The sequence below is a fragment of the Stegostoma tigrinum genome, chromosome 29, assembly GCF_030684315.1.
Source record: "Stegostoma tigrinum isolate sSteTig4 chromosome 29, sSteTig4.hap1, whole genome shotgun sequence".
NCBI classification, from domain to species: domain Eukaryota; kingdom Metazoa; phylum Chordata; class Chondrichthyes; order Orectolobiformes; family Stegostomatidae; genus Stegostoma; species Stegostoma tigrinum.
Genome location: NC_081382.1, coordinates 1,898,151 through 1,922,053, shown reverse-complemented (window position 1 = coordinate 1,922,053; position 23,903 = coordinate 1,898,151). Strand labels below are relative to the sequence as shown.

Below are 23,903 nucleotides of genomic sequence, written 5' to 3'. Positions count from 1 at the left end.
TGTTGCTGTGAGGCAGCATTGCTAACCACTGAGCCACCGGGCTGCCCTTCAGAACTGAAGGAACGGTCACTGGACCCAAAATGTTAACTCTGATTTCAGCAAATCTTTTCCAGCAATTTCTGTTTGTGGTCCGGATAAGTAAAAGTCTGGTAAGCCTTAACATGAACGTTCTCATCCTCTGTCAACCTTTATCCCAGTTGATGGAATAGTTCAGTATGTTAGGATGGACTTACTGTTTCCCACTTCAGACCGCCAAATTAAGGGGGATGAGGCATAGTTAGGGGACGGGGATTGGCAGGTGCCCCACTATGTGCGAATATCCTGCTGAATGTTACTTCATTTGCTGGGACTCCCTGTTGAGGTGTGAATATACTGCTTGGGCTTGCTGCTGCTCAGCCAAGCCCTGCCGAAAGCGGTGAGTGCTGAAGATTCCCATTCAATCTCATGTTGAGTGGCACAATGAAACATTAAAGGTCAGTGTGGGGAGAAGTGTGACAATTCTGGTATTTCACAGCGACTGACTTCATGCTAGAAGGAGGGATGGAGGTTGATGACTGAAGACTGGGCGCGGATGGAATGTCAACCTACAGTTTATGGAAATGAAATAGTACATGCAGCGAGGGAGTGTCTGACCTTTTACTTCCCCTGGTGTTGCAGCAGGCTTGCAGAGGGCTAACTGTCGCCATAACCTAGTGCTGGTGTTGTATTGCAGGCTGACCACGAGGGAAGATGTGAGTATACATTAAGGCCTTGTGAAGCGTGCAGCAAGATGGTACGTCAGCTTGACCTGCCCCGCCATTTGGAGCGAGAGTGTCCTGAAAGGAATCTCAACTGCAAATTCTGTAAATCATTGTTTCACCACAAGGACATTAAGGTAATTGGTCTCTGAGCAAAATGAATTCCGTTTGTCAGGCCAACCTGCTGATAATTGATAATTCATGCTAACAACAGCAGGACCAGGTTCAAATCCCAGTTGCTCCAGCGGACTGTAATAAATCTCTGAACAGGTTGATTAGAAGAATAGATTAAATGGGAAAAAAAACAACAGGCAACTAGTTAGGTGCGTATTTCCTGTGGTAGTAACTAAGTGGGTCACATCACACTGTCCTTTTATGCATTTTTGAATCACTATAAAATAACAGAATCGCACCTTCATGGGTACTTGTTCTTTACTACTTGCCCCGGGAAAACCAAATCCATTTTGCAGTGATCAGGACCAACAGTTGGGTGAGCTCGGTGCAGAGCTGGGCCTGTATGATTTGTCAGAGTTGTAGCCAATGCCGACCTGCACTTAGCTTTCTAAGTTAGTTAATTCTGATATTGGTTGCCAATCCCAACAAATGAACCTTTTCTCGTTATGGATGTAGCTGTAAATTTCCTGCATCTTGGTATCTGTTGTGATGAAAGTTTCAGTCATGACTAATTTAGTGAGGTCTTGTTTAGTATCTGAATTGCAAATGCTATAGACATTGAGCCAGAATTAGTGAGAATAGATCCAGAGTGGTTCACCTGGCACCAGAACCTTATTAATGGGTACAGAGCTGGCTAAAGTTAGACAGGGCAGATTTAAATGTCCTTACTGCAGCAGATGCAAAGTGGTAGTCAAATCTGACTATTGCCTCAGAAAGCAAGCTGCAGCCATTCAGAGTGAGATTACAGATGAATCAGAATGCACTGTGCCAAGCCTCTATTTTTGACACCTTGTCATTTTCTGCGTCTCCGACCTTCAGCATGTGAGACCTGTCACAGGCTGGACATTGGCTGAAGGCGGTCATACTTCAGTGATCAGGATGGCTGATCGTTTGCTAACTCTGGGCAGGAGATTGCCATATTTAAACAGTTCACTAATCAAGATCTCTCGTAGTGCCACGTCCTCTTCTAACTTCCTACCCCTCCCTCCTGAATGTGCAATCTGATACTGATCTCGAGCTCCATTATGTCAGCAGCTCTTTACAATAATTAGCTCTTTCCCCAGTAATTTCTGTTTCGGTTCCAGAGTTTGAAGTAAAAGTTCAAACACAGGTACAAGCAGTAGGCTGAAGGAGGAAATGCCCAGGCAAAATATTCCATTGATGAGTCCAGGACCCCTGCAAGGGAATTCTGTCATGAAGCCTGGGGGGAGGTTTGATAATGGGGTGAGAGGATAAATCTGGAAGTGGTTTACTGTATATCTTGCTGTTCCACTCACTCCTTGTGACATTGTGTATGGTAAATGGCAGGAAATGCAAAGGATTACACACCCAGGAATTAGTACTTTGTGTGTTGGATCTACTCTTTTCAGTTATTTTTAAGAAGTGAATACTTTTTGATTCAGCATATGACTTCAGCTTTGCGAAGTTTTGGTTCTAAAGGCCACTCTGATAAGGATACCTCAAATCCTATAATTACCTGATTAACTAAACTGAGACCAGGCTTCCACAACAAACAGAGCTCTGATATGTACAAATTGAGAAATAATGTTGCAAGCAAAAAGAACGCAGCATCATGGTGTATTGCATCACAGAGACTATTCTGCTCATTGACCCTGAAATGATCTCTAATTGATCTTTATCTTCTACTATTACTGCCTGCTCTTTAAATTAAGCATTTTCAAATCCTTTGTATTTGCTTTATATTAATTGCTCAATGAGTGCTAGGAAAATAGGACTTCAGAGCAAGAGTGAGTCTGTTTATCATGGCTGGTCTGGCTATGGTGTCAACACTTTCCTGCCTGTTCCCCAGCCCCAATAATCTTTGATTCCCCTGTCTATCAAAAACCTATCTAACACAGCCTTGAATAAATTTAGTGATCCAACCTGTACTGTTTTGCAAGGAAGATAATTTAACAGACTAGTGACTGTGATTGGAGGGGGGGGGGAATCTGCTCACCTCTCTTGAAAGTGAAAGCATTTGTTTTTAAATGTAGTTCTGATCTCTCCTATGACGTTTTCCTAGAATCCACCGTGCTAACATTCCTGGGATCTTGTGTGTTTCAATAAGGTTGCCTCACATTCTTCTAAACTTCATTGGGTATTGGCTCTACTTGTTCATCTTTATTCTGAAGATAAGCTCTTAAGTCTAGGAAGTCATGAACCTTATCTGAACTGGTTCTAACACAGTTATGGTCTTTTGCAAACGAAGAAACCAAACCTTTACCCACTGCTGTAGTTATAGTCTCACCCTTGCCCTGTTGTGTTGTAGCAAAATTTTTCAACTTTTATTTTCTATTTCCCAAGTAATAAATATATTTAAATTTCCATTTGTCTTTTGAATCACTTGCTGTACATGCCTGCTGACATTTTTAATTCCTGGACCATTGATGACCCTTACCAGTCTCTCAAAGGCAACTAGGGATAAACAACATATGCAGGTCAGCTATTGATGGCACATCCCACAAGGAAATATTTAAAAAAAAGGACAGCTATTCGAATCCAGCAATAATACTATAGCTACAGAATAAGTTACTGAAAGTGTCGTTTCTGGTTGTCCTCCACAGGCCCATGATGAAATCTGTTCCAAATTTCCATTAACATGTGAGTGGTGTGGAAAGAAAAAAATTCCAAGAGAAAAGGTAAAGTGTGTGTTTGAAATCAGTCATGAGGTTGGAGGACAGTCCGAGAGTTAGGCTTGGTTAACAGTATTAAAAATAGCTGCTACGATGTGCATTTGGCACATGTGTAACATTATATAGGAGAAATGATTTGATTGTATTCCTCCATTCTCCTCTGATGAAAGCCTGATTCTCCCTCTTTAGCAGCCACTGGCTCAATCAATAATTAACCTTTAAGCAGACCAAGCATCTTGTGGACTTCAATGACCTTGCCTATTTTTGGGCAGTTTCTTATGGCCACACACATTGGAAATCAATTAAAACTCATTTTGCATTCAACTGTTAGTAATCAGCAAGATTTTAGCTTCCTTTAGCTTCTATCATAGCCCATGACAATGAGATGAAAGTGCAGTTTCAAATCCATTATTCCAGCATAGTACTTACAACGAAGGAAATGGACATTTATTTATCAGTGATATTTGGAACTGTATTCAGGGCAGATGCCAATTGGTATGTGGCTGGGCAGGCGTGTTCGTGGAGGAGCGTTTCATGTAATACTGACCTTCACCTGTGTTCATTGTATGTTCCTCTCCACAGTACTCAGATCATATTCGGACATGTGGGAAGGTGAAATTCCCTTGCCGCTTTAACGTGATTGGCTGTGAAATAACTGTAAGTGCACTAAACAGTGTTCTGTCTGTTTTATAACGGTACAGGCTGAGTAATAATTGACCTGCTTTCAGAGCAGTGCATTAATTAATGTGGTTTATTACTGAGGGCTCTGTTCACATTCATAGATTTGTGCAGCACAGTACTGATCCTGGTGGTATACCAATAGACAATGGACTCCAGTTATTTGAACAGCCTTCTACCACAATATTTTGTGTCCTATTACTAAGCCAGTTTCAGATCCATCTCGCCAATTCCACGTGCTTCAACCTTCTCCACCAGTCTCCCATGTGGGACCTTGTCAAAAGCTTTGCTAAAATCCATATAAGCTACATCAACTGAACTTCCCTCATCCGCACACTTGACATTTTCAACTCATTTGTTAGAAATGACCTCCCTCTGACAAAGTTGTGCTGACTACCCCTAATTAACCCATGACTTTCCAAGTGGGTATTAATTCACCCCTTCAGACTTTTCTCCAGTAGTTTCGCTACCACTGATGTGAGACTCACTGGTCTGTAATTCCCTGGTTCATCTGTATCACCCCTTTTAAAACGTGGAAGCACCTTAGCCATCCTCTAGACCTCTGGCACTTCTGCCAGGGCCAGAGAGGAATTAAAAATTTGTGTCAGAGCTCCTGCAATTTCCTGCCTCACCTTCCACTGCAGCCTGGGAAGTAGTTCATCTGGGCCAAGGGATTTATCTGTTTTTACACCTGACAGAACCTCCAAAACATCCCCATTTCCTATATCAAACAGTAAGTTCCTCACAGTCTCTTTTCCTGAATTCCATACCTATGTTCTCCTTCTCAGAGTGAAGATTGAGGAGAAGTATTCATTCAGTGCCCTTCCAATGTCCTGTGACTCCACACACAGGTTGCCCCCTTGGTCTCTATTGGCCCAACTCTTGCCCTGGTTAGCCTCTTTTCCTTAATGTGTATATAAAATATCTTGGGATTCTTCTTCATCTTGTTCACAAGACCTTTTCATGCTGACTTTTTGCTCTTCTAATTCCTTTCTTAAGATCCCCTTTGTGCTTCCTGTGTTCCTCTAGGGCCACAGCTGAATTGCGCCCTTTTGGATTTGCTGAAAGTCCTACTCATCGTCTTTTTCCAGCCCTGCATTGTCCTAGATGTCCAAGGTTCTCTGAACTTATTGCTCCTACATTTCACTCTTTAAAAAGTACATGTTAGACTTTGTACTTTGTACTCTTCCCAGCTGCTTTTTGAATGCCGCCCCCGTCCCATTGCTGCACTGTAGACTTACTCGCAAGGAACTGTTCCCAGTCTACAGAGGTGAGATCCTGTTTTATTTTAATAAAATCTGCCTTTCCCCAGTTGAAAGCTGTCTTTTGCAGGCCATCTTTTTCCACGTCCAGAACAAGTTTGAATTGTAATGTGTTGTTGATGCTTTCACTTAAATATTCCCCCACTGCCACAGCAAACATGAGTGGCTTCTTTCCCCAGAACCAGATCTAGCAGTGCGCCATCCCTTGCTGGGCTTTCTATGCATTAATGCAAAAAAAATCCCTGGTTACACTTCAAGCAATCCGCCCCCTCTAAACCCTTAAAGCTATGACTATCCCAAATTATGTTGGGAAAGTCAAAATCCCCCAGTATAATTACCTGATTATTATTTTTACACAATTCTCTGAACTGTCCGCATATTTCCTCCTCTATTTCCCGCTGACTCCAACATTGTTGGGTGTACTTCATTTATCATGCAAGTATGTTGTCTAGATTGACTCATCTCCAGATGAACTGACCATGCCCATCACAGTGACTCTTGGAACCTGGGTCTTTTTGTGAAAATTCAATATTTCTCAGTGCCCTATGAGTTGCTGTATGTGCCCTGCTGGAGATCGTACACATCTGATAGATATTCATTGTATATTGTGGTAATGTTCAATTACATTAAGGTGCTAGGTATTAATTGGGGATACCCTGTACAAGTGGCTTGTATCTGAGGTTGGTTAGAGACGCACAAAATGCATTGTGCCTCTTGTCAATAAAAGTGTAAGTGTGAAAAGATTACTTTCCAGTATTTCATCCTCCATCTCACTAGACGTTTCAGTGGTGCAGTGGCAGGTCACCAATCTCAGTAATTGCTTTGTCCTGGACAACAATTCCAGGCATATGGTCAGTATCCTATTATGCTTCTGATTTGAGGATTATTAAAAGTATTTTGGAGTTTTGAAGGGTCAAAGTTAAACTGATCGCTGTAGTTTTTCTAACCCCAGCCCTGTTACTGTAGTCATGGTGCTGATAATGGTTGGTCTAGCTCACTTCCTGGTCAGTGCTGTCTGCCGAGATGATGATAATGCTGGTGCATGACAGGCAGATCATTTGGCATTCCCCTGTTTGAAATGATTGAACAGCTCAGTGTGGCTGGCACCCAGCCTCTTCCATAAGCTGACATTGGTTTCTGTCTTGTTATGCTGTTCTGGGAAATCTAAATTCTGCAAAACTTCCTTATCTTAAGAATGAAACTGAGTAGCCCTAAACTTGTTTCGTTCCTATTAGTGAGAAAGCAACACCATCATCTGTGTTATTACATATTGGTGTGTCAGCATCTCAGAGCACAGATCTTGGTTGTATTAGAACCTTGCAGTATAGTGAAAGAGGAGAACTTTTTAAAAAAAACAAAAAGGATCTCTGTTATATATCCAGACCTGGTATTTCCCTTTCAGAGGAATTTAAGTCCTGATTGCAGTAAGATAGTTTCACATGCTCTACTTAATTACTGACACTTGTAATACAAGATCGATGTTGTTCTTGAGTAAATTGGACTGAAGTCAGCAAATGGAGTAATCTCACTGATATTTACAGTAGATGATGTGTGTGAATAGGATGTATCCTATCTGAAATATCTTGCCCTTCCCATATCTTCTAGCTGCCTGCTGATTAGATGATCAGAGACAGGCTGACATGAGTCAGGTCGTTGGCAGGTATTTTGTTTGGAGTTGGCTAAGAATGCTGGAGGACTGGAACATTTTTGGTACGCTAAGCCTTTAATCCCAATCAAGGGGGCAGAAATTCACAAGTGAGAAAGTAATGCTTCGGCTGTGTAGAGTCTTGGTCACACTTCAGTCTGGAGGACCTGTTCTGGACATTCCCCCTCTGAATAAAGCCACTAACTTGAAATGGCTGCGGCGCAGATTCCCCATTGTCACATCAGGATTTAAAGGCTTACATTATGAAGGAAGATTGTACAAATTTGGCTTCTATTTGCTTGAGTTTAGAAGCTGAAGTGTAATTTAGTGTTTGGAATGGTAGAAATTTGATTAAATAGATGAAGAAAAAATATTTCCCCTTGTGGAGGAAGCGGAACTGGGACTTGTAACGTTCAGATTAATTTAGGTCATTTGGGTGAAGTCCAAATCACTGCTTTCCACAAAGGGGATAAAATTCTGCAGCTGGCCTACCTGCAAGTAAATGCTGGGCACAGCTGAAATTTTAGAGGCTGCAATTGATACTCTAACTGAACAAAAGTCTGCTGAAGGAATATGGAGCAATGAGAATCAGTGGAGTTCGAGATATGGATCATTCAAATTCTAACTGAATGCAGAAGATGCTGAAGTGATTGAATGACAACTTCCTATTTCTCTGCAATGTTGCTCAATCTATGGATTTACCTGTCCTATTCATTTGGCTTTGTCTGTTTTCTACTACATTGCATTGTAGTCTGCTGAGAAATGTGGGCTTTTGGAACTGAAAAACAAAACACTCCGTACAAATGCATCAGGATCTAACAGAAAACATTTGGGCTTCTTCTAAATTATTCCTTATTTTTCAGTTCTGCAGAGATTTCCAGCACATGATGTGTTGTACAAATGCCAAGCAATAATGCAAGTTTACTAACCTGCTGTCTAATTTCTGTACAAATTTGCACTCGTTTAGCTAGATTTTTATTGTGCCAATGCACTTGTGAGATCAACAGTGTTTACAAGGAGTACCAGCAAGACTGAGTAACTGAAGGATACTTCATCCAAATTCCTGTAAAACAACAACCTGAGACACACTTGGAGTTTATGTCCAAGTGCAATGTGAATGTAATCTACTTCTTAAAAACATTTGGTGAACCGGATAGGTTTTTATGCCAATTGACAATGGTGTCCTGGTTACGATTACATTTGGTTTCTTATTTTAATCACAGCTTTATTAGTTATAGTCAAGTTTCACAATCTGCTGTGTTGGTATTTAAATCCATGTCCCCAGAGCAGTGATCTTAGCTTCAAGTTTACTAACAAGTCTAGTGACATTGCCACTGTGCCACCATCTCCCCTCAATCACTTATCTCCATGTCTTTTCGTGGCTGTTGCTTTTTAGATGTACGTGCCATTGAGATGGTCTTCCTGAATGCTATCTTGAAATATTGCAGCCTAGAGTTCAGCTGCACAGTACCAGCAACCTGTCAGCGCAGCTTCATTTCAACCACACGTTATGCTGCAAAGGTTCAAGAATCCATAGAATCCCTACAGTGTGGAAGCAGGCCATTTGACCCATCGAGGTCACATCAACACTCCAAAGAGCATCCCAACCAGACCCAACCCCTATTCTATCCCTGCATTTCCGACCCTAGACACTATGGGCAATTTAGCAATGCCGTTCCACCTAACCAGCACATCTTTGGGCTGTTGGAGGAAACCGGAGCACCCGGAAGACACCCCCCCCCCCCCCCCCCCACCCCACACACGCACACGCACACGCACACGCACACGCACACGCACACGCACACGCACACGCACATGCACACGCACATGCACATGCACATGCACACGCACATGCACACGCACACACCCACCAGCCACTACAGCCTTTGTTTCCAGGTGGACATGGTGTGATATTTCATATGAAGGCAGGCACCTTCACCTTGAGATCCAACTGTGTGTTGTAAGATGCATTGTGGCTTTGCTATCTTGTGTATGAGGTTGGGGGGTGTTCACAAATTTTTCCATTGGTCCTTCCCAGGCTGAAAAGGAGAAGTTGGCTGAACATGAGAACCTGTGTGTGGTGGATCACATGCAGATGATGCTTCAGCATGTGATGGGAATAAAGACTGCCGTGGAAAGCCTACAACCTCTGCATCTGCAGCAGGCCAGGCTCAAAGTCAATCAGCTGTTTACCTCCATTCGTGAAATGGAGGAGACCCTGGGACCGTTACGATCAATTGGTCTTGGTGAACGAGGCTCGTCCTCCCCCGGTGAGGACCTGGGGAAACGTTACCTTTCGGAAAGCTTAGAGGATGTGCAAAAGCGATGTGTATCTCTTAAGCACAAAGCCGAAACATTTGAAAACATCGTTTGTGTTCTCAACCGTGAAGTGGAGAGAGCGTCAGTGAGCATGGCAGCTTATGAACAGCAACACAAACTGGACCAGGAGAAGATTGAAGCCTTACAAGCAAAGGTAGGTCAGCTGGCACAACCAGGCAAACCTCCCTAGAAAATACAGGCAGTGAGCAGCCTGCACCAGATATGATGTGCAGAAGGTACATGACTCAGTGCTTCCCTTTTTGCTTCCTGCTGCTGCAGTATGGTGCTAAAGGTCAGCGCTGCCTCCAGTATTATTCATAAGGCCTCACTGCTCCTTTGTAAACAATAACTGCATGACAGCAGCCAAATTAGGCATTGAGAAAAGAATGTATGATCTGGTGGAGCAGAATCCATGGATCAGTGACTGACTCCTGAACCTGTTTGACACCCTGCACTGTACAGGATCCTGATATAACCCCCACACCCCCAACCCAAAAAATAAATCTTACAACACTCCCATTCACCAAAATCCTGTTTAGCAAAGATGAGGGACAGCTCTGCCACTCTATAACACTGTATACCAAAGTGCTGACGCCTACTCCAAAATGGTACCGCATGAATGTTACACGGTGACACACCTGTCCCCACTGTGTTGCACAGTGACAGACGAGTCTGCACCAAAACTGTACCCCAGTGTTATTCAGTGATAAAACTGACCCCACCAGTACTGTACCCCAGTGTTATACACAGTGACTGACCTGTCCCCACCAGTGCTGTACCCCACTGTTATACGATGACAGACCTCTCTGCATCAGTACTGTAGCCCAGTGTTATACGCAGTGACTGAGCTGTCCTCACCAGCACTGTACCCTGTGTTATACCAGAACACCCTGTACCGTACCCCAGTTATACAGCTCAGAATGCTTTCTTGCAAGTTTTGAAGGACCAGATCTTGAAAGGTGTTGTATTCCCCCCTGCCCCCACCTCCACTTTATAAGGAGGGAAATTTCTTCTCCTGAGCCCCAGTGACAATCTTAGACCATGGTTGTTACCTGTGGTATTGATGACATGAACCTGTGTGGCCTGTCCTGTGTAATGCTGTTACTTCCCTCAGGTGCGTCAGATGGAACGTGCTACAGCCTTGAAAGACCTGTCCATAGCAGAGCTGGAACTGAAGTTACAGGCACTGGAGCACAGCACTGACAATGGAATCTTTATTTGGAAAATATCAGATTTCAGTAGAAGACGACAGGAAGCTAAAACCCAGCGATCGCCTGCTATATTCTCCCCAGGTTAGTTCCAAGTTCTGGGAGTCCTTATGAAGAGAAGTCTAATGCTTGCTACAGATAATTTCAGTCAGAATGTCTTTTGCTGTGATCTGATAATCTGGGGGGTCAATGGTTGAAAAATGGATGCTGCGATCTCAATTTTTCAATTGTAAGTATGTTAGAATTTAGAAATTTGATCAGAACAGGGAGGCGGAGAAACAAGGTGGAGATCTATTGTGGGCAGTTGTTATTCCTAATAAACTGACACCTCTGTAGGTCATACTTTAGTGTATGTTTAGCTGTAAGGAATTCCTTTCTGGTGAAAGGGCGTTTGCTGCATCTCCCCTGCTCTCTCTCAGCTGCTTTTCCATCATGGCAGAGGCCAGGAAGCTCAGAATAGCAGCTGCAGTGTATACTGATACAAGGGTTTTCTCTTCTTTTGCCCGTTGCCACAAACCCCATAGTGTTATCACTGGGCAGTCTCTGTCTAAAGTATGAAATACTTGCAGGTGTTAACTTCGTGCCATAGTGGACTTTGTTTCTCCCTTCCAATATCTGTCTCTACACAGTGTGGTCAACAGAGTTTATCACAAGACATGCTGGTTAGAACTTGGAATTAGATGCTGTAGATCCATGAAGATTTCCTAGCGGTGATTAGCCTCCACTTTATTAAAAAAGCATCACAGAAGAACAGGAGTATGCCATTCAGCCACTATGATAACCCTATTGCTCCTGCAAGTATGTCCATTCTCCCTGCATATTTGTTCCTCTAATTCCCATTGACTATTTGGGGGCCTAGAGTAAAACCCCAATAACGTCACCATCCCCTTCTTATTTCTTAGCTCCACCCACAAAGCCTCACTGGATGATCCATCAGTTATTTCATCTCTGACTCCTGCTGTGATACTCCCCTTAATCAAAAATGCAACTCCCCCTCCCCTCTTTCCTTCACCTCTGTCCCACCTAAAGGACCTGTTCACACCCGAGCACATTAAGCTGCCAGTCCTGCCCCTCCCTTAGCCACGTTTCTGTAATGGCTATAATATCCCAGCCCCACATACCTATCCATGCTGAGTTCATCGGCTTTACCCATCAAACCTCTTGCATTGGAACAGATGTAATTTAATCGAACAGGCATTCCTTGCTCCTGTTCCATCATGACCTGTCTCTTCAGCTTGAAACTTCTGATACTCTATTCCCCTTCCAGCCTTGTACTTGCCTCCCTGCTGTTGAGGATCCCAGATCCCTGCCAATCTAGTTTAAACCCTCCCTTGCAACAAGAGCAAATCTGCCTGCAAGGGTATTGGTTGTTCAGGTGGAACCCATCCCTCATGATCAGGTCACTTCTGCCCCGGAAGAATCCCAATTATCCAGGAATCTGAATCCTGCCCCAGCACCAATTTGTTCACCTCACGTTCATCGGCCAAATCCTTACTAGCATGTGGCACTGGAAGTAATCCAGAGATTTCCATGGTTCAGTTCCTGGTTTTTAACTTTTTCCTAGTTCTCTATAATCACTCCACAGAACTTCATTCCTATTTCTGCCTTTGTCGTTAATGCCAACGTGCACAATGACTCCTGGCTACTCTCTGTCCCCCTTGAAAACATTCTGCAGCTAGTCTGAGACACCCTGGACCCTGGCACCCAGGAAACAACACACCATCCTGGATTCTCATTGGCAGTCACAGAATCTCCTGTCTATTCCCCTAACTAGCAAGTCTCCTATCACTAAGGCCCTGTTTATCTTTACCCTTTTCAGCTGTGCCCCAGAGCTAGTCATTGTGCCACTGACCTTCTACTGCTGCTTTCTCTGATCAGTCTTCCCCCTCAACAGCATCCAAAACAGTATACTTGTTTCCCATGGGAATGGCTACAGGGGATTCCTTACTCTCTGCCTATTCCCTTTGCCTTTCCTAGTGGTCACACAGCTACTCTTTGCCTTCGCCTTAGGTGTGATCACCTCCCTAACACTCTTATCTATGATTTGCTCAACATCTCAGATGATCCTGAATGCATCTACCTGCACCTGCAGCTCCAGCTCCCTAACATGGTCTCCCAGGAAATGCAGCTGGATGTCTCCCTGAGCTCCCACATCCTGCAGGAGGAGCATGCCATTGCCCTCATTACCATCTCAAATGCTCTAAGATTAAGAGAAGAGTTAAAGAAAGACTTTACCTGAGTTTTTGTGTATTTTTTGCTGAGCTGCTGCTCACTGAAGCCTATCGTGCCAATGCCTTATTTCTCACTCTGCTACCTACAAACTTTCAATAGCGCATCCGTCTCCACTTTGTTTTGGTTAGAGGAGTACTCCTTGATAGCAGGCCCGTGACAATCCGCTCCTCTGCACAGGTGACTGCTTCCAGACTCTAATATATGCGCTGACATGAAGCCTCTCCCTCTCAGGATTTTAATTTCCCTAACACAGACTGGGACTGTCATAGTGCTATGGTAATATGTTATAATTTTTGTTCTTTTAAAGCAATCCAAACAAACAGCTAATTTTTTTATGTTCTTGCAACATGATGTACCTGTTTGAGGGCTTTTGATAACTTCTTAGGACAAATATGTCTTTTCATAAAACATGAAGTCATGGAGTCATTCATCACCGAAACAGTCCATTCGGTCCAACTCATCTGCATTGACCAGACATCCCAATTTGACTGAGTCCCATTTGCCAGCATTTGGCCCATATCCCTCTAAACCCTTGCTATTTATGTACCCATCCATATGCCTTTTAAATGCTGTACTTGCACCAGTCTCCTCCACTCCTCTGACAGCTCATTCCATACATGCGCCGCCCTCCACGTGAAAAAGTTACCCCTCAGGTTGCTTCTAAATCTTTCCCTTCTCACCTTAAATCTATGCTCTGTAGCTTTGGACTCCCCTGTCCTAGGAAAAAGACCCTACCTATTTACCCTATCTATGCCTCTCATGATTTAAAAACCTCTATTGGGTCACCCTCAGTCACTGATACTCCAGGAAAAATAGCCCCGGCCTATTTAACTTCTACCTACAATTCAAACCCTCCAATCCTGGCAACATCCTTGTAAATCTTTTCTGCTCCCTCTGAAGTTTAACAACATCCTTCCTATAGAAGGCTGACCAGAATTGTAACCAGTATTCTAAAACCTCACCAACGTCCTGGACAGCTGAGACATGACATTTAGAATACTGTGTCCAATTTTGGGCCCACACCTCAGGAAGGACATACTGGCGCTGGAGCACGTCCAGTGGAGATTCACAAGGATGATCCCTGGAATGGTAGGTTGAACGTACGATGAACGGCTGAGGATCCTGGGATTGTACTCATTGGAGTTTGGAAGGTTGAGGGGAGACCTGATAGAAACATACAAGATAATGCATGGCTTAGAAAGGGTGGACACTGGGAAGTTGTTTCCGTTAGGCAAGGAGACTAGGACCCATGTGCACAGCCTTAAAATTAGAGGGGGTAAATTTAAAACAGAAACGAGGAAATGTTTCTTCTGCCAGAATGTGGTGGGCCTGTGGAATTCATTGCCGCGGATTGCAGTGGAGGCTGGGACGTTGGAAGCCTTTCAAGGCAGACATTGATAAATTCTTGATCTCACAAGGAATCAAGGGTTACAGGGAGAGTGCAGGGAAGTGGAGTTGAAATGCCCATCCGCCATGATTAAATGGCGGAGTGGACTCGATGGGCCGAATGGCCTTACTTCCACTCCTATGTCTTATGGTCTTATGGACATCCCAAATTCTGTACTCGATGTGACGCCTTCTTCATCACCCTGTCTGCCTGTGACTTCACTTGCGAGAAACTCTCTACCTGCACCCCCGGTCCCTGTGTTCCCAGGGCCCTACCATTAAGTGTATAAGACCTGCCCTGACTTGCCTTACCAAAATGGAGCACGTCATATCATCTAAACTAACCTCCATCTGCAGCAACAAACTAACAACTCATGACTGTCTTAAGCCACTTTGTGTTAGAACTCCCTCTTCATTCCAACATTTCCTTCACACCAGCAAGATCAATTCTGACGCTTCTCTCTGCGACACTCATTGTCAAATGAACCTTGCCATAGAATGTATTGTGGATAATTGTTTTGCCTGGGACAGTTTTTTCTTATGTTTTAATAAGATTTTCTTCAGAATATCAGGCAAGTATTGCTTATCTATTGCTTCCACTGATGCCAACGTTTCAGCGGCAAATGTGCTTTTAACTACCTTTTTTAAATTCTTGACTTCCCATGCAAAGGGACAATATTTAGTACTCTTTCAGACCAAGAATATGACAAACTCTGCCTTACTAGACTTAGCACCTCTGCCTTACCACCTGGAAGACTGGCATGTGAAGCATCACTAAAGGTGGCAAAATTCATACCTTCTGGATCACCCAAGGTTGGAAGCTTACTCCTTCCTAATAGAACCTACTCACACTGACATCTACAGGTTCTCCCCACAGAAAACCACAAATGTACAACATAAAGATGCTTGAAACTTGCAAAATATGTCTGGGTTTGCTTTAAATTGAATGCAGTCTGCTTTCTTTGGGATAGACCTGACTGAGAAATACCACCCACACGTGATATGTCAATCAATAATAAACATAATTGTTTAATTGTCACACTGTGCCTTCTATATGGTTAGCTTCTTCACGTCCCTTCAAAAGACTCCCCGTTGAAATTTTCCCACAAATGAAAATGGAACTTTTACATCCATTGATTTACGTTGTCAGGAATATGTTATTAAAAGAGTTAAGAAAAAGGTCTAGGCCTGAAACGTCAGCTTTCCTGCTCCTATGATGCTGCTTGGCCTGCTGTGTTCATCCAGCTTTACACCTTGGTTTTTTCAGATTCTCCAGCATCTGCAGTTCCTACTGTCTAAGAAAATATTTATTTGCTTCTGACAGGTGGGTGTTGCTAGCTGGGCCAGCATTTATTACCCATCCCTAGTTACCCTTGAGAAGGTGGGGGTGAGCTGGCTCCTTGAACTGCTGCAGTCCACCAGCTGTGGGTTGACCCACAATGCCCTTGGGGGGGAAATTCCAGGATTTTGACCCAGCGACAGTGAAGGAGCGACAATATATTTCCAAGCCAGGATGACAAATGGATTGGAGGGAAACTTGCAGGTGGTGGTGTTCCCATGTGTCTGCTGCACTTGTCTTTCTAGATAGTAGTAGTTGGGTATTTGGTTGTCTAAGGAATTTTTCGTGAATTTCTGCAGTGCATCTTGTAGATAGTGCACTAACTTTGATCACCAACTCTTTTTGAAACCCTGAGTCACCAGTCTGGCTTTATCTTGTAGACATCATCAGGGAACACTTTTTCAATCCATTTTCCGCAGTGTGATAAACTGGGCTGTCCTGTATGTAGCCGCTTTTTTTAAAATTCATCCACGGGACGTGAGCATTGCTGGGTGGCCAGCATTGATTGCCTGTCTCTAGTTGCATTTACCCGTCAAATTCTCCCCAGCTTCCCAACTCTCTTTGTTTGGTATAACAAGGTGTAGAGCTGGATGAACACAACAGGCCAAGCAGCATCATAGGAACGTTCTTCAGAGGGGAGGGAAAAGGTGTTCTGAAATAAATAAGGAGAGAGGGGGAGGCGGATAGAAGATGGGTAGAGGAGAAGATAAGTGGAGAGGAGACAGACCGGTCAAAGAGGCGGGGATGGAGCCAGTAAACGTGAGTGTAGGTGGGGAGGTAGGGAAGAGATAGGTCAGTCCAAGGAGGACGGACAGGTCAAGTGGACAGGACGAGGTTAGTAGGAAGGAGATGGGGATGGGGCTTGAGGTGCGAGGCAGGGATAGGTGTGAGGAAGGACAGGTTAGGGAGGTGGAGACGAGCTGAGCTGGTTTTGAGATGCGGTAGGGGCAGCGGAGATTTTGAAGCTTGTGAAGTCCCGTCGTGGCCTCCACTACATCGGGGAAACCAAGCGGAGGCTTGGGGACCGCTTTGCAGAACACCTACGCTCGTTTCTCACTAAACAACTGCAACTCCCATTCCGTAGACGACGTCTATCCTGGGCCTCCTGCGGTGCCACAACGAAGCTACCCGAAGGTTGCAGGAACAGCAACTCATATTCCGCTTGGGAACCCTGCAGCCCAATGGTATCAATGTGGACTTCACAAGCTTCAAAATCTCCCCCCAACCTACCACATCTCAAAACCAGCCCAGCTCGTCCCCGCCTCCCTAACCTGTCCTTGCTCCCACCTACCCCCTCCTCCTACCTCAAGCCTCACCCTCATCTCCTACCTACTAACCTCTTTCCTGCTGCTGTGATGCTGCCTGGCCTGCTGTGTTCCTCCAGCTCCACACTATTATCTCTGACTCCAGCATCTGTAGTTCCTACTATCTCTAAATTGTGAGGAGTTCAGATTCTTATGGGATTCCCAATCTGCTCAATGGACCTCGTTCTTGTCAATCAATGCTCTCTGCTCCCTTTCTGATTTCATTGTGGAATGCAAAAAGATATTCTCTGGTTATAACTCTTGATTTTTACCTAAGGTTATGTTTACCTCCAGGTACAGTTTCAGAATTTATACTGTGTTTTCTGGTCTTCCACATTACTCCTGTCCCTCATAGATTCATACAGCATGGAAACAGACCCAAACATATACCGAACATAATCCCAAACTAAAGTAGTCCCACCTGCCTCCTCCTGGCCCATATCCCTCCACATCCTTCCTATTCACGTACTTAATTGTGTTTTAAATGTTGTAACTTTGCTCGGATTCACCACTTCCTCAGAACGTTAATTTCATATGTGGTCCACCCTCTGTAAAAAATGTGCTGCTCGTGTCTTCTAAATCTCTCTCTCTCTTCACCTTTAAAATGTGCACCCTAGTCTTGAAATTCTACATTCTAGGAAAAAGACACCTACCATTAACCCTAAATCTCATGATTTACATTTAGCCAGTGTTTGTGTTTGTTGGTGGCTTTCCCTGCTCTCCCTTTAATGTATCATGCCTCCATTCTTTGGTCCTTTCTGGCATGGATGTTACTTTTGTGCTGACTTTCAGCAATAGTCCATGAGGATCATTAGCCTTATCAATCGGTATCACTTTGTTCATACTCATTCAGCACATATTTGCCGTAATCTGCTCATAATATGTGTGTATGAAGTGTATTATGCCTCCTCACTTTTTAAGACTTGTTCATATTCTGTAAGAGTGTAATCTGTGCCAGTTATCCTCAAGGAATGCACGCTGACAGCCATCCAGCTTTGCAAATTTATCAAAGTTGGAGCATGCCTCTAATTGATCAACTTACTTAAATTCTATCCATAAATTTTAATTGGATTTCCAAGCCATTCTCCATGTCCAATTTTGAGGCTGTAGCTCCATGTATAAGTATTATTGATCCTGCTTTTAGTTAGAAGCAATAGTGCCCAGACCTTGGCTTGTTTTTTTTTGTCTTTGACAAGGATGTAACCCTTGTCCCTTTTTCTCTCCTTCATTCTTCCATCAACCATAATGTCCAGCTTCACAAAACACTGGTGCGGAATCATATCCAGTCATGTTTGGAGAACAATGACTGATTCCAAATGCAAAGTAACTCAAATTTTGCCTGAAGGAAATCTTAGTCTCCAGTAGTTAGGCAGCCATCCTGTGCTACCACAGTTAATTGATTATAATCAGTCCACTCAAACAGAAATGGAGAGACCCGAACTGGTGTAGGCAATAAACTTTCTGCACAAACAAAGTTGCCCCCCAAGCTGTTCCTCATGTTAATGCTCTAAACCAGTTGATTACATGGATAATGGTTTTTATGATTTACCTTTGTGGCTATCACATCAGGAGGTGGGACTTGACCCAGTCCTTCTAGCATGGAGGTAGTGACACTACCCTGCACCACAGAACCCTCATGTTCCCTGTTTAAATATCCAGACATCAATTAGCAGCCTTCCCCTAATACTCAAGTTAACCTCAATTACTTGCTGTATTAACATAGGACTGTTGTGAAGCAGTGGTAGTGTCTCACCTCTGGACCAGAAGGTCCAGGTTGGAGTCCTGTCTAGCACAGAAGTGTGTCAGAGCATGCCCAAATAGGTTGATTTTCTTTTCAAAAACCATTATCATTGACCGCTTTCGACACCCCTCCTTCCCTACTAAGGCTCAGTGGTAACTGTATGTATCCCACTACAGCAACCCCTCAGCTTCCAAACCCATGACCTGTGCCACCCAGAAGGTCAAGGGCAGCAGATACAAGGGAATGCCACCTCCTACAAGATCCCTCCAATTAACTCACCATTCTAACTTAGAAGTATATCACTGTTCCTTCACAGTTGCAGTATCATTCAGCCTTTCAGCAGTAGGCCATTTTTCTGTCCGTTCATGGATTTTAATGTTGGCCATAATTATGGATATTTAATACTATCGGAATGAAGTGAATATTTGCCAAGTAGAATTTAAATAGTGGAAGTTTCTTTTTACTTCTCTTGTATTGAGACATCAGAAAGACTGCTCTGTAGAAGCTAGATGTGAAGTTCAGTTTTGTTTTTAGAAAACTAGCTAGGTGAGCTTTCCAATTGGATGCAAAATTGGCTTAACAGCAGGAGACAGAGTGACGGTGGTGGGTTGTTTTACTGACTGGAGGCGTGTGGCCAGCAGTGTTCCACAGAGATCGGTGCTGGGTCCACCTTTGTTTGCCTTTTTATATTAATGATTTAGATGAGACTGGGTTACGGGGGGATGGGTCTGGGTGGGATGCTCTGATGGTCGCTGTGGACTTGTTGGACTGAATGGCCTGTTTCCACACTGTAGGGATTCTATGAAAATTCTGCAATATAATAAAACGTGCACAGTAAGCTTGCAGATGACACCGAGATTGTTGGTATAGTGGACAGTGAAGAAAGTTATCTAAGATTTCAAAGAGTACTTGATCAATTGGGTCAGTGGGCTGAGGAGTGGCAGACGAAGTTTAATTTGGATAAATGTGAAGTATTGCATTTTAGTAAAACAAACAAGGGCAGGACTTATACAGTTAAAAGTAGGGCATTGGATACTGTTGTAGAACAGGAGACCTAAGGGTTTTTTTAAAGTAATTTTTTGAAGTTTGTGTCATATAGGTAAGGTGGTTAGGAAGGCTTGTATTCATTGCTCAGACCTTTGAGTATAGGAGTTGGAATGTCATGTTGAGCTTGTACAGGATGTTGATGAGGCCTGTTCTGGAGTACTGAGTACTAAGTCCAGTTCTGGTTGCCCTGCGATAGGAAGGATATTATTAAGCTGGAGAGGGTTCAGAAGAGATTTACCAGGATGTTGCCGGGAATGGAGGGTTTGCGTTATAGGGAGAGGCTGGATAGGCTGGGACTTTTTTCACTAAAGCTTAGGAGGTTGAGGGGTGATCTTATAGAGGTTTGTAAAATCATGAGGCATCTGGATTAGGTGAATGGCAGGTGTCTTTTCTCTAAGGGGGGGGATTTGAGTCCAGGGGGTATGTTTTTGATGAGAGGAGAGAGATTTAAAAAAGGATGTGGGGGCAATTTTTTTTTCACACAGAGGGTGGTTCATTTCTGGAATGAACTTCCTGAGGAAGTAGTGGATGTGGGTGTAGTTAGAATGTTTAAAAGACATTTCAATAAATACATGAATAAGAAGTGTTTTGAGGAATGTGGACTGAGGGCAGGCAGGTGGAACCATTTTAGTTTGGGATTATGGTCAGCATGGACTGATTAGACCAAAGAATCTGTTTCCATGCTGTATGATTCTGTGGCACTAAGTGAAGATGTTTTTGAAAGGGAAGGTCAAGTACCTCCCTAGTTGTCCACCTCTGCACCCAGTGTCCATCAGACACACCCAGGAGAGGGTTGCATGGGAACATGTACAAGGTAAAGCCTCTCCTACACAGTCCCCAGCCAACATTCCCAGGACAGTTACAGCCCTGGGTTAGATGCAAACTCGAGCTCTCTCTACACCGTGCCCATCACGCATTTGCCAACAGGAAGAATTGTTTGTTTATTCAAGCCAACTCCATATTGCTTTCCTTGACACCATAGTAGTAGGGGAATTCCATTCAGCTCTTTTAAGTTCATGATAAACTCAAAGGCAGTTCTTGTGAATGGTATCAGAGATAATGGGAACTGCAGATGCTGGAGATTCCAAGATAATAAAATGTGAGGCTGGATGAACACAGCAGGCCAAGCAGCATCTCAGGAGCACAAAAGCTGACGTTTCGGGCCTAGACCCTTCATCAGAGAGGGGGATGGGGGGAGGGAACTGGAATAAATAGGGAGAGAGGGGGAGGCGGACCGAAGATGGAGAGTAAAGAAGATAGGTGGAGAAGGTGTGGGTGGGGAGGTAGGGAGGGGATAGGTCAGTCCAGGGAAGACGGACAGGTCAAGCAGGTGGGATGAGGTTAGTAGGTAGCTGGGGGTGCGGCTTGGGGTGGGAGGAAGGGATGGGTGAGAGGAAGAACCGGTTAGGGAGGCAGAGACAGGTTGGACTGGTTTTGGGATGCAGTGGGTGGGGGGGGAAGAGCTGGGCTGGTTGTTTGGTGCAGTGGGGGGAGGGGATGAACTGGGCTGGTTTAGGGATGCAGTGGGGGAAGGGGAGATTTTGAAACTGGTGAAGTCCACATTGATACCATATGGCTGCAGGGTTCCCAGGCGGAATATGAGTTGCTGTTCCTGCAACCTTCGGGTGGCATCATTGTGGCAGTGCAGGAGACCCATGATGGACATGTCATCAAGAGAATGGGAGGGGGAGTGGAAATGGTTTGCGACTGGGAGGTGCAGTTGTTTGTTGCGAACTGAGCGGAGGTGTTCTGCAAAGCGGTCCCCAAGCCTCCGCTTGGTTTCCGCTTTTGTGCTCCTGAGATGCTGCTTGGCCTGCTGTGTTCATCCAGCCTCACATTTTATTATTATCTTGTGAATGGTGTTTCTTTCTCTCTCATTAACAGTAGTTGCAGCGATCTGGCTTTAATACTCTAATTGAGCCATATCCAAGATTTCTGGGGACAGATTCCATTCCTACTCTGTGGAAAGTTGCTTCTTCTGAGACCAACTCAGCGAATGCCAGTCACCTGCCTGTCCCTAACCCTTCTTATCATCTATTTATCCAATTCTCTTGTGAAATGTGCGTCTACCTGCCCACACTCCGAATCAGGAATGTACTGACTTGATGTAATACCTTGGTTTATAATGTGTCTGTGAAGCACCCTGGAACATTTCATTTAGTTGATGGCATTATACAGATCAGAGGCATTGTTTTCCCTTGTATCATCATTGCCTGTTTTGTGCTGTGGTTCCTAATCTCTTCACAAATGGGAACAGTTCCACCCCATTAACTCTACCCTCACTCCTCAAGATTTTGAACATCTCAGTTAAATTCCTCAACCTTCCCTTCTGCAAGGAAAACAGGCCCATCTTCACCAATCCATCCACATCACTGGTTCCAGGGATGAGGAACTTCATTCTTATGAAACGTTTATACATTCCTTCAAATCCTTACTGGAGTGCCTGAAATATACAGCAGAGGCTAGTATTTTCTGTAGGTTCACCATAACCCTCTTGCTGTGTAATCCATGCCTCAATTTCAAAAGCTCAGGATCCCAGTTGCCTTTGTAAACACTTTCTCAACCTGCTCTGCATCCGTTAACAACTTCCGCACAGACAGCCAGGTCTATTTTCTCCTGAACCCTATTTAGAATTGTGCTGTTCATATTATCCCTTGTCCCCTAACCAAAAGCTATCACATCACACTGCACAGCATTTAGAGTTTGTTTGCCATCTACCTGTTCATTGAGTCTTACACTGCCCCGACTGTTGATTCACAATGGCCTCCAATTTTAGAATCATCTGTAAATTTTGACCCAAGTTTGTTATTAATACGATTGAGAAAAGCGGGAATCCATTTACCGATCTCTGGGAATCATGTGGTTTACAGACTGGAGTAAAGTTTGCATTTATTCGACACTCCTGTACTCTCTTGCTATCATTCAGCCACTGCCATATTTGTGCTTTAATGCAGTTAAATGTAGAATACGTAAGGTGGGGTGTATGTTATAGCATTGGCTGCCAATATTGCTTACTTTCTGGTCTCTGTGCCTAGATCTCCAGTCTGACATTAAATGTTTGTTACCCATTGCCCAGCTTTCTACACCAGCAAATACGGCTACAAGATGTGCCTGCGAGTCTATCTGAATGGTGATGGTGTGGGCCGTGGAACCCACATGTCTCTCTTCTTTGTCATTATGAGAGGAAACTACGATGGTTTGTTGAGGTGGCCTTTCAAGCAAAAGGTGGGTTGTCTTTCTCATTGGCCACTGGCTGCAGGTTGTGACCTGAGATTAAATGTCCTTGTATTCTGCATGCAGGTTCAGGTGTAGATACCTGGGTTCATCGTTCAGTGCAGTACTGGTAAACCATGAACAGTGGAGGCAACGAGAAGTATTGAAGATACAGTCTGTCTCCAGTGGTTGGGGCAGCGTGCTGTCTGTTTCTGGGGGTGGGAGAGGGATGGGTTGGAAGCATTTACGGAGGCAGTCATGGTGAGGGGGAGAGGCGGAGGCAGTCACGGTGGGGGAGAGGCGGAAGCAGTCACGGGGTGGGGGTAAGATGCGGAGGCAGTCACGGTGGGGGGAGAGGCGGAAGCAGTCTTGGTGGGGGAGAGGCGGAGGCAGTCACGGGGTTGGGGGGAGAGGCGGAAGCAGTCATGGGGTTGGGGGGAGAGGCGGAAGCAGTCACGGGGGGGTGAGAGGCGGAGGCAGTCACGGGGGGTGAGAGGCAGATGCAGTCACCGGGGGGAGAGGCAGAGGCAGTCACGGGGTTGGGGGGAGAGGTGGAGGCAGTCACCGGGGGGGAGAGGTGGAAGCAGTCTCGGTGGGGAGAGGTGGAGGCAGTCTCGGTGGGGAGAGGTGGAGGCAGTCTCGGTGGGGAGAGGTGGAGGCAGTCTCGGTGGGGAGAGGTGGAGGCAGTCTCGGTGGGGAGAGGTGGAGGCAGTCTCGGGGGATGAGATGCAGAGGCAGTCGCCAGAGGGAGAGGCGGAGGCAGTCTCGGTGGGGGAGAGGTGGAGGCAGTCACAGGGTTGGGGGGAGAGGCAGAAGCAGTCGCAGTGGAGGGGGAGGGGCGGAGGAAGTCACAGCAGGGGGAGAGGCGGAGGCAGTCACGGGGGGAGAAGCGGAGGCAGTCACGGGGGAGATAGGCGGAGGCAGTCACCGGGGGGGGGGGGGAGAGGCGGAAGCAGTCTCGGTGGGGGAGAGGCGGAAGCAATCT

General features: G+C 44.8%; 1 protein-coding gene across 6 annotated transcripts in view; it reads left to right on the top strand.

The window, feature by feature from the left end:
* Positions 1 to 23,903, top strand: part of traf2b (Tnf receptor-associated factor 2b) — a 46,905-nt gene that overhangs the window by 18,176 nt on the left and 4,826 nt on the right. For all 6 annotated transcript variants that reach the window (XM_059638259.1, XM_059638255.1, XM_059638257.1 and 3 more), the window contains 6 exons: positions 713 to 874; positions 3,476 to 3,550; positions 4,127 to 4,201; positions 9,168 to 9,602; positions 10,563 to 10,740; positions 22,782 to 22,930. In XM_059638259.1, the coding sequence (XP_059494242.1) occupies positions 713 to 874; positions 3,476 to 3,550; positions 4,127 to 4,201; positions 9,168 to 9,602; positions 10,563 to 10,740; positions 22,782 to 22,930 (1,074 nt within the window). The remainder of the gene's footprint in view (positions 1 to 712; positions 875 to 3,475; positions 3,551 to 4,126; positions 4,202 to 9,167; positions 9,603 to 10,562; positions 10,741 to 22,781; positions 22,931 to 23,903) is intronic.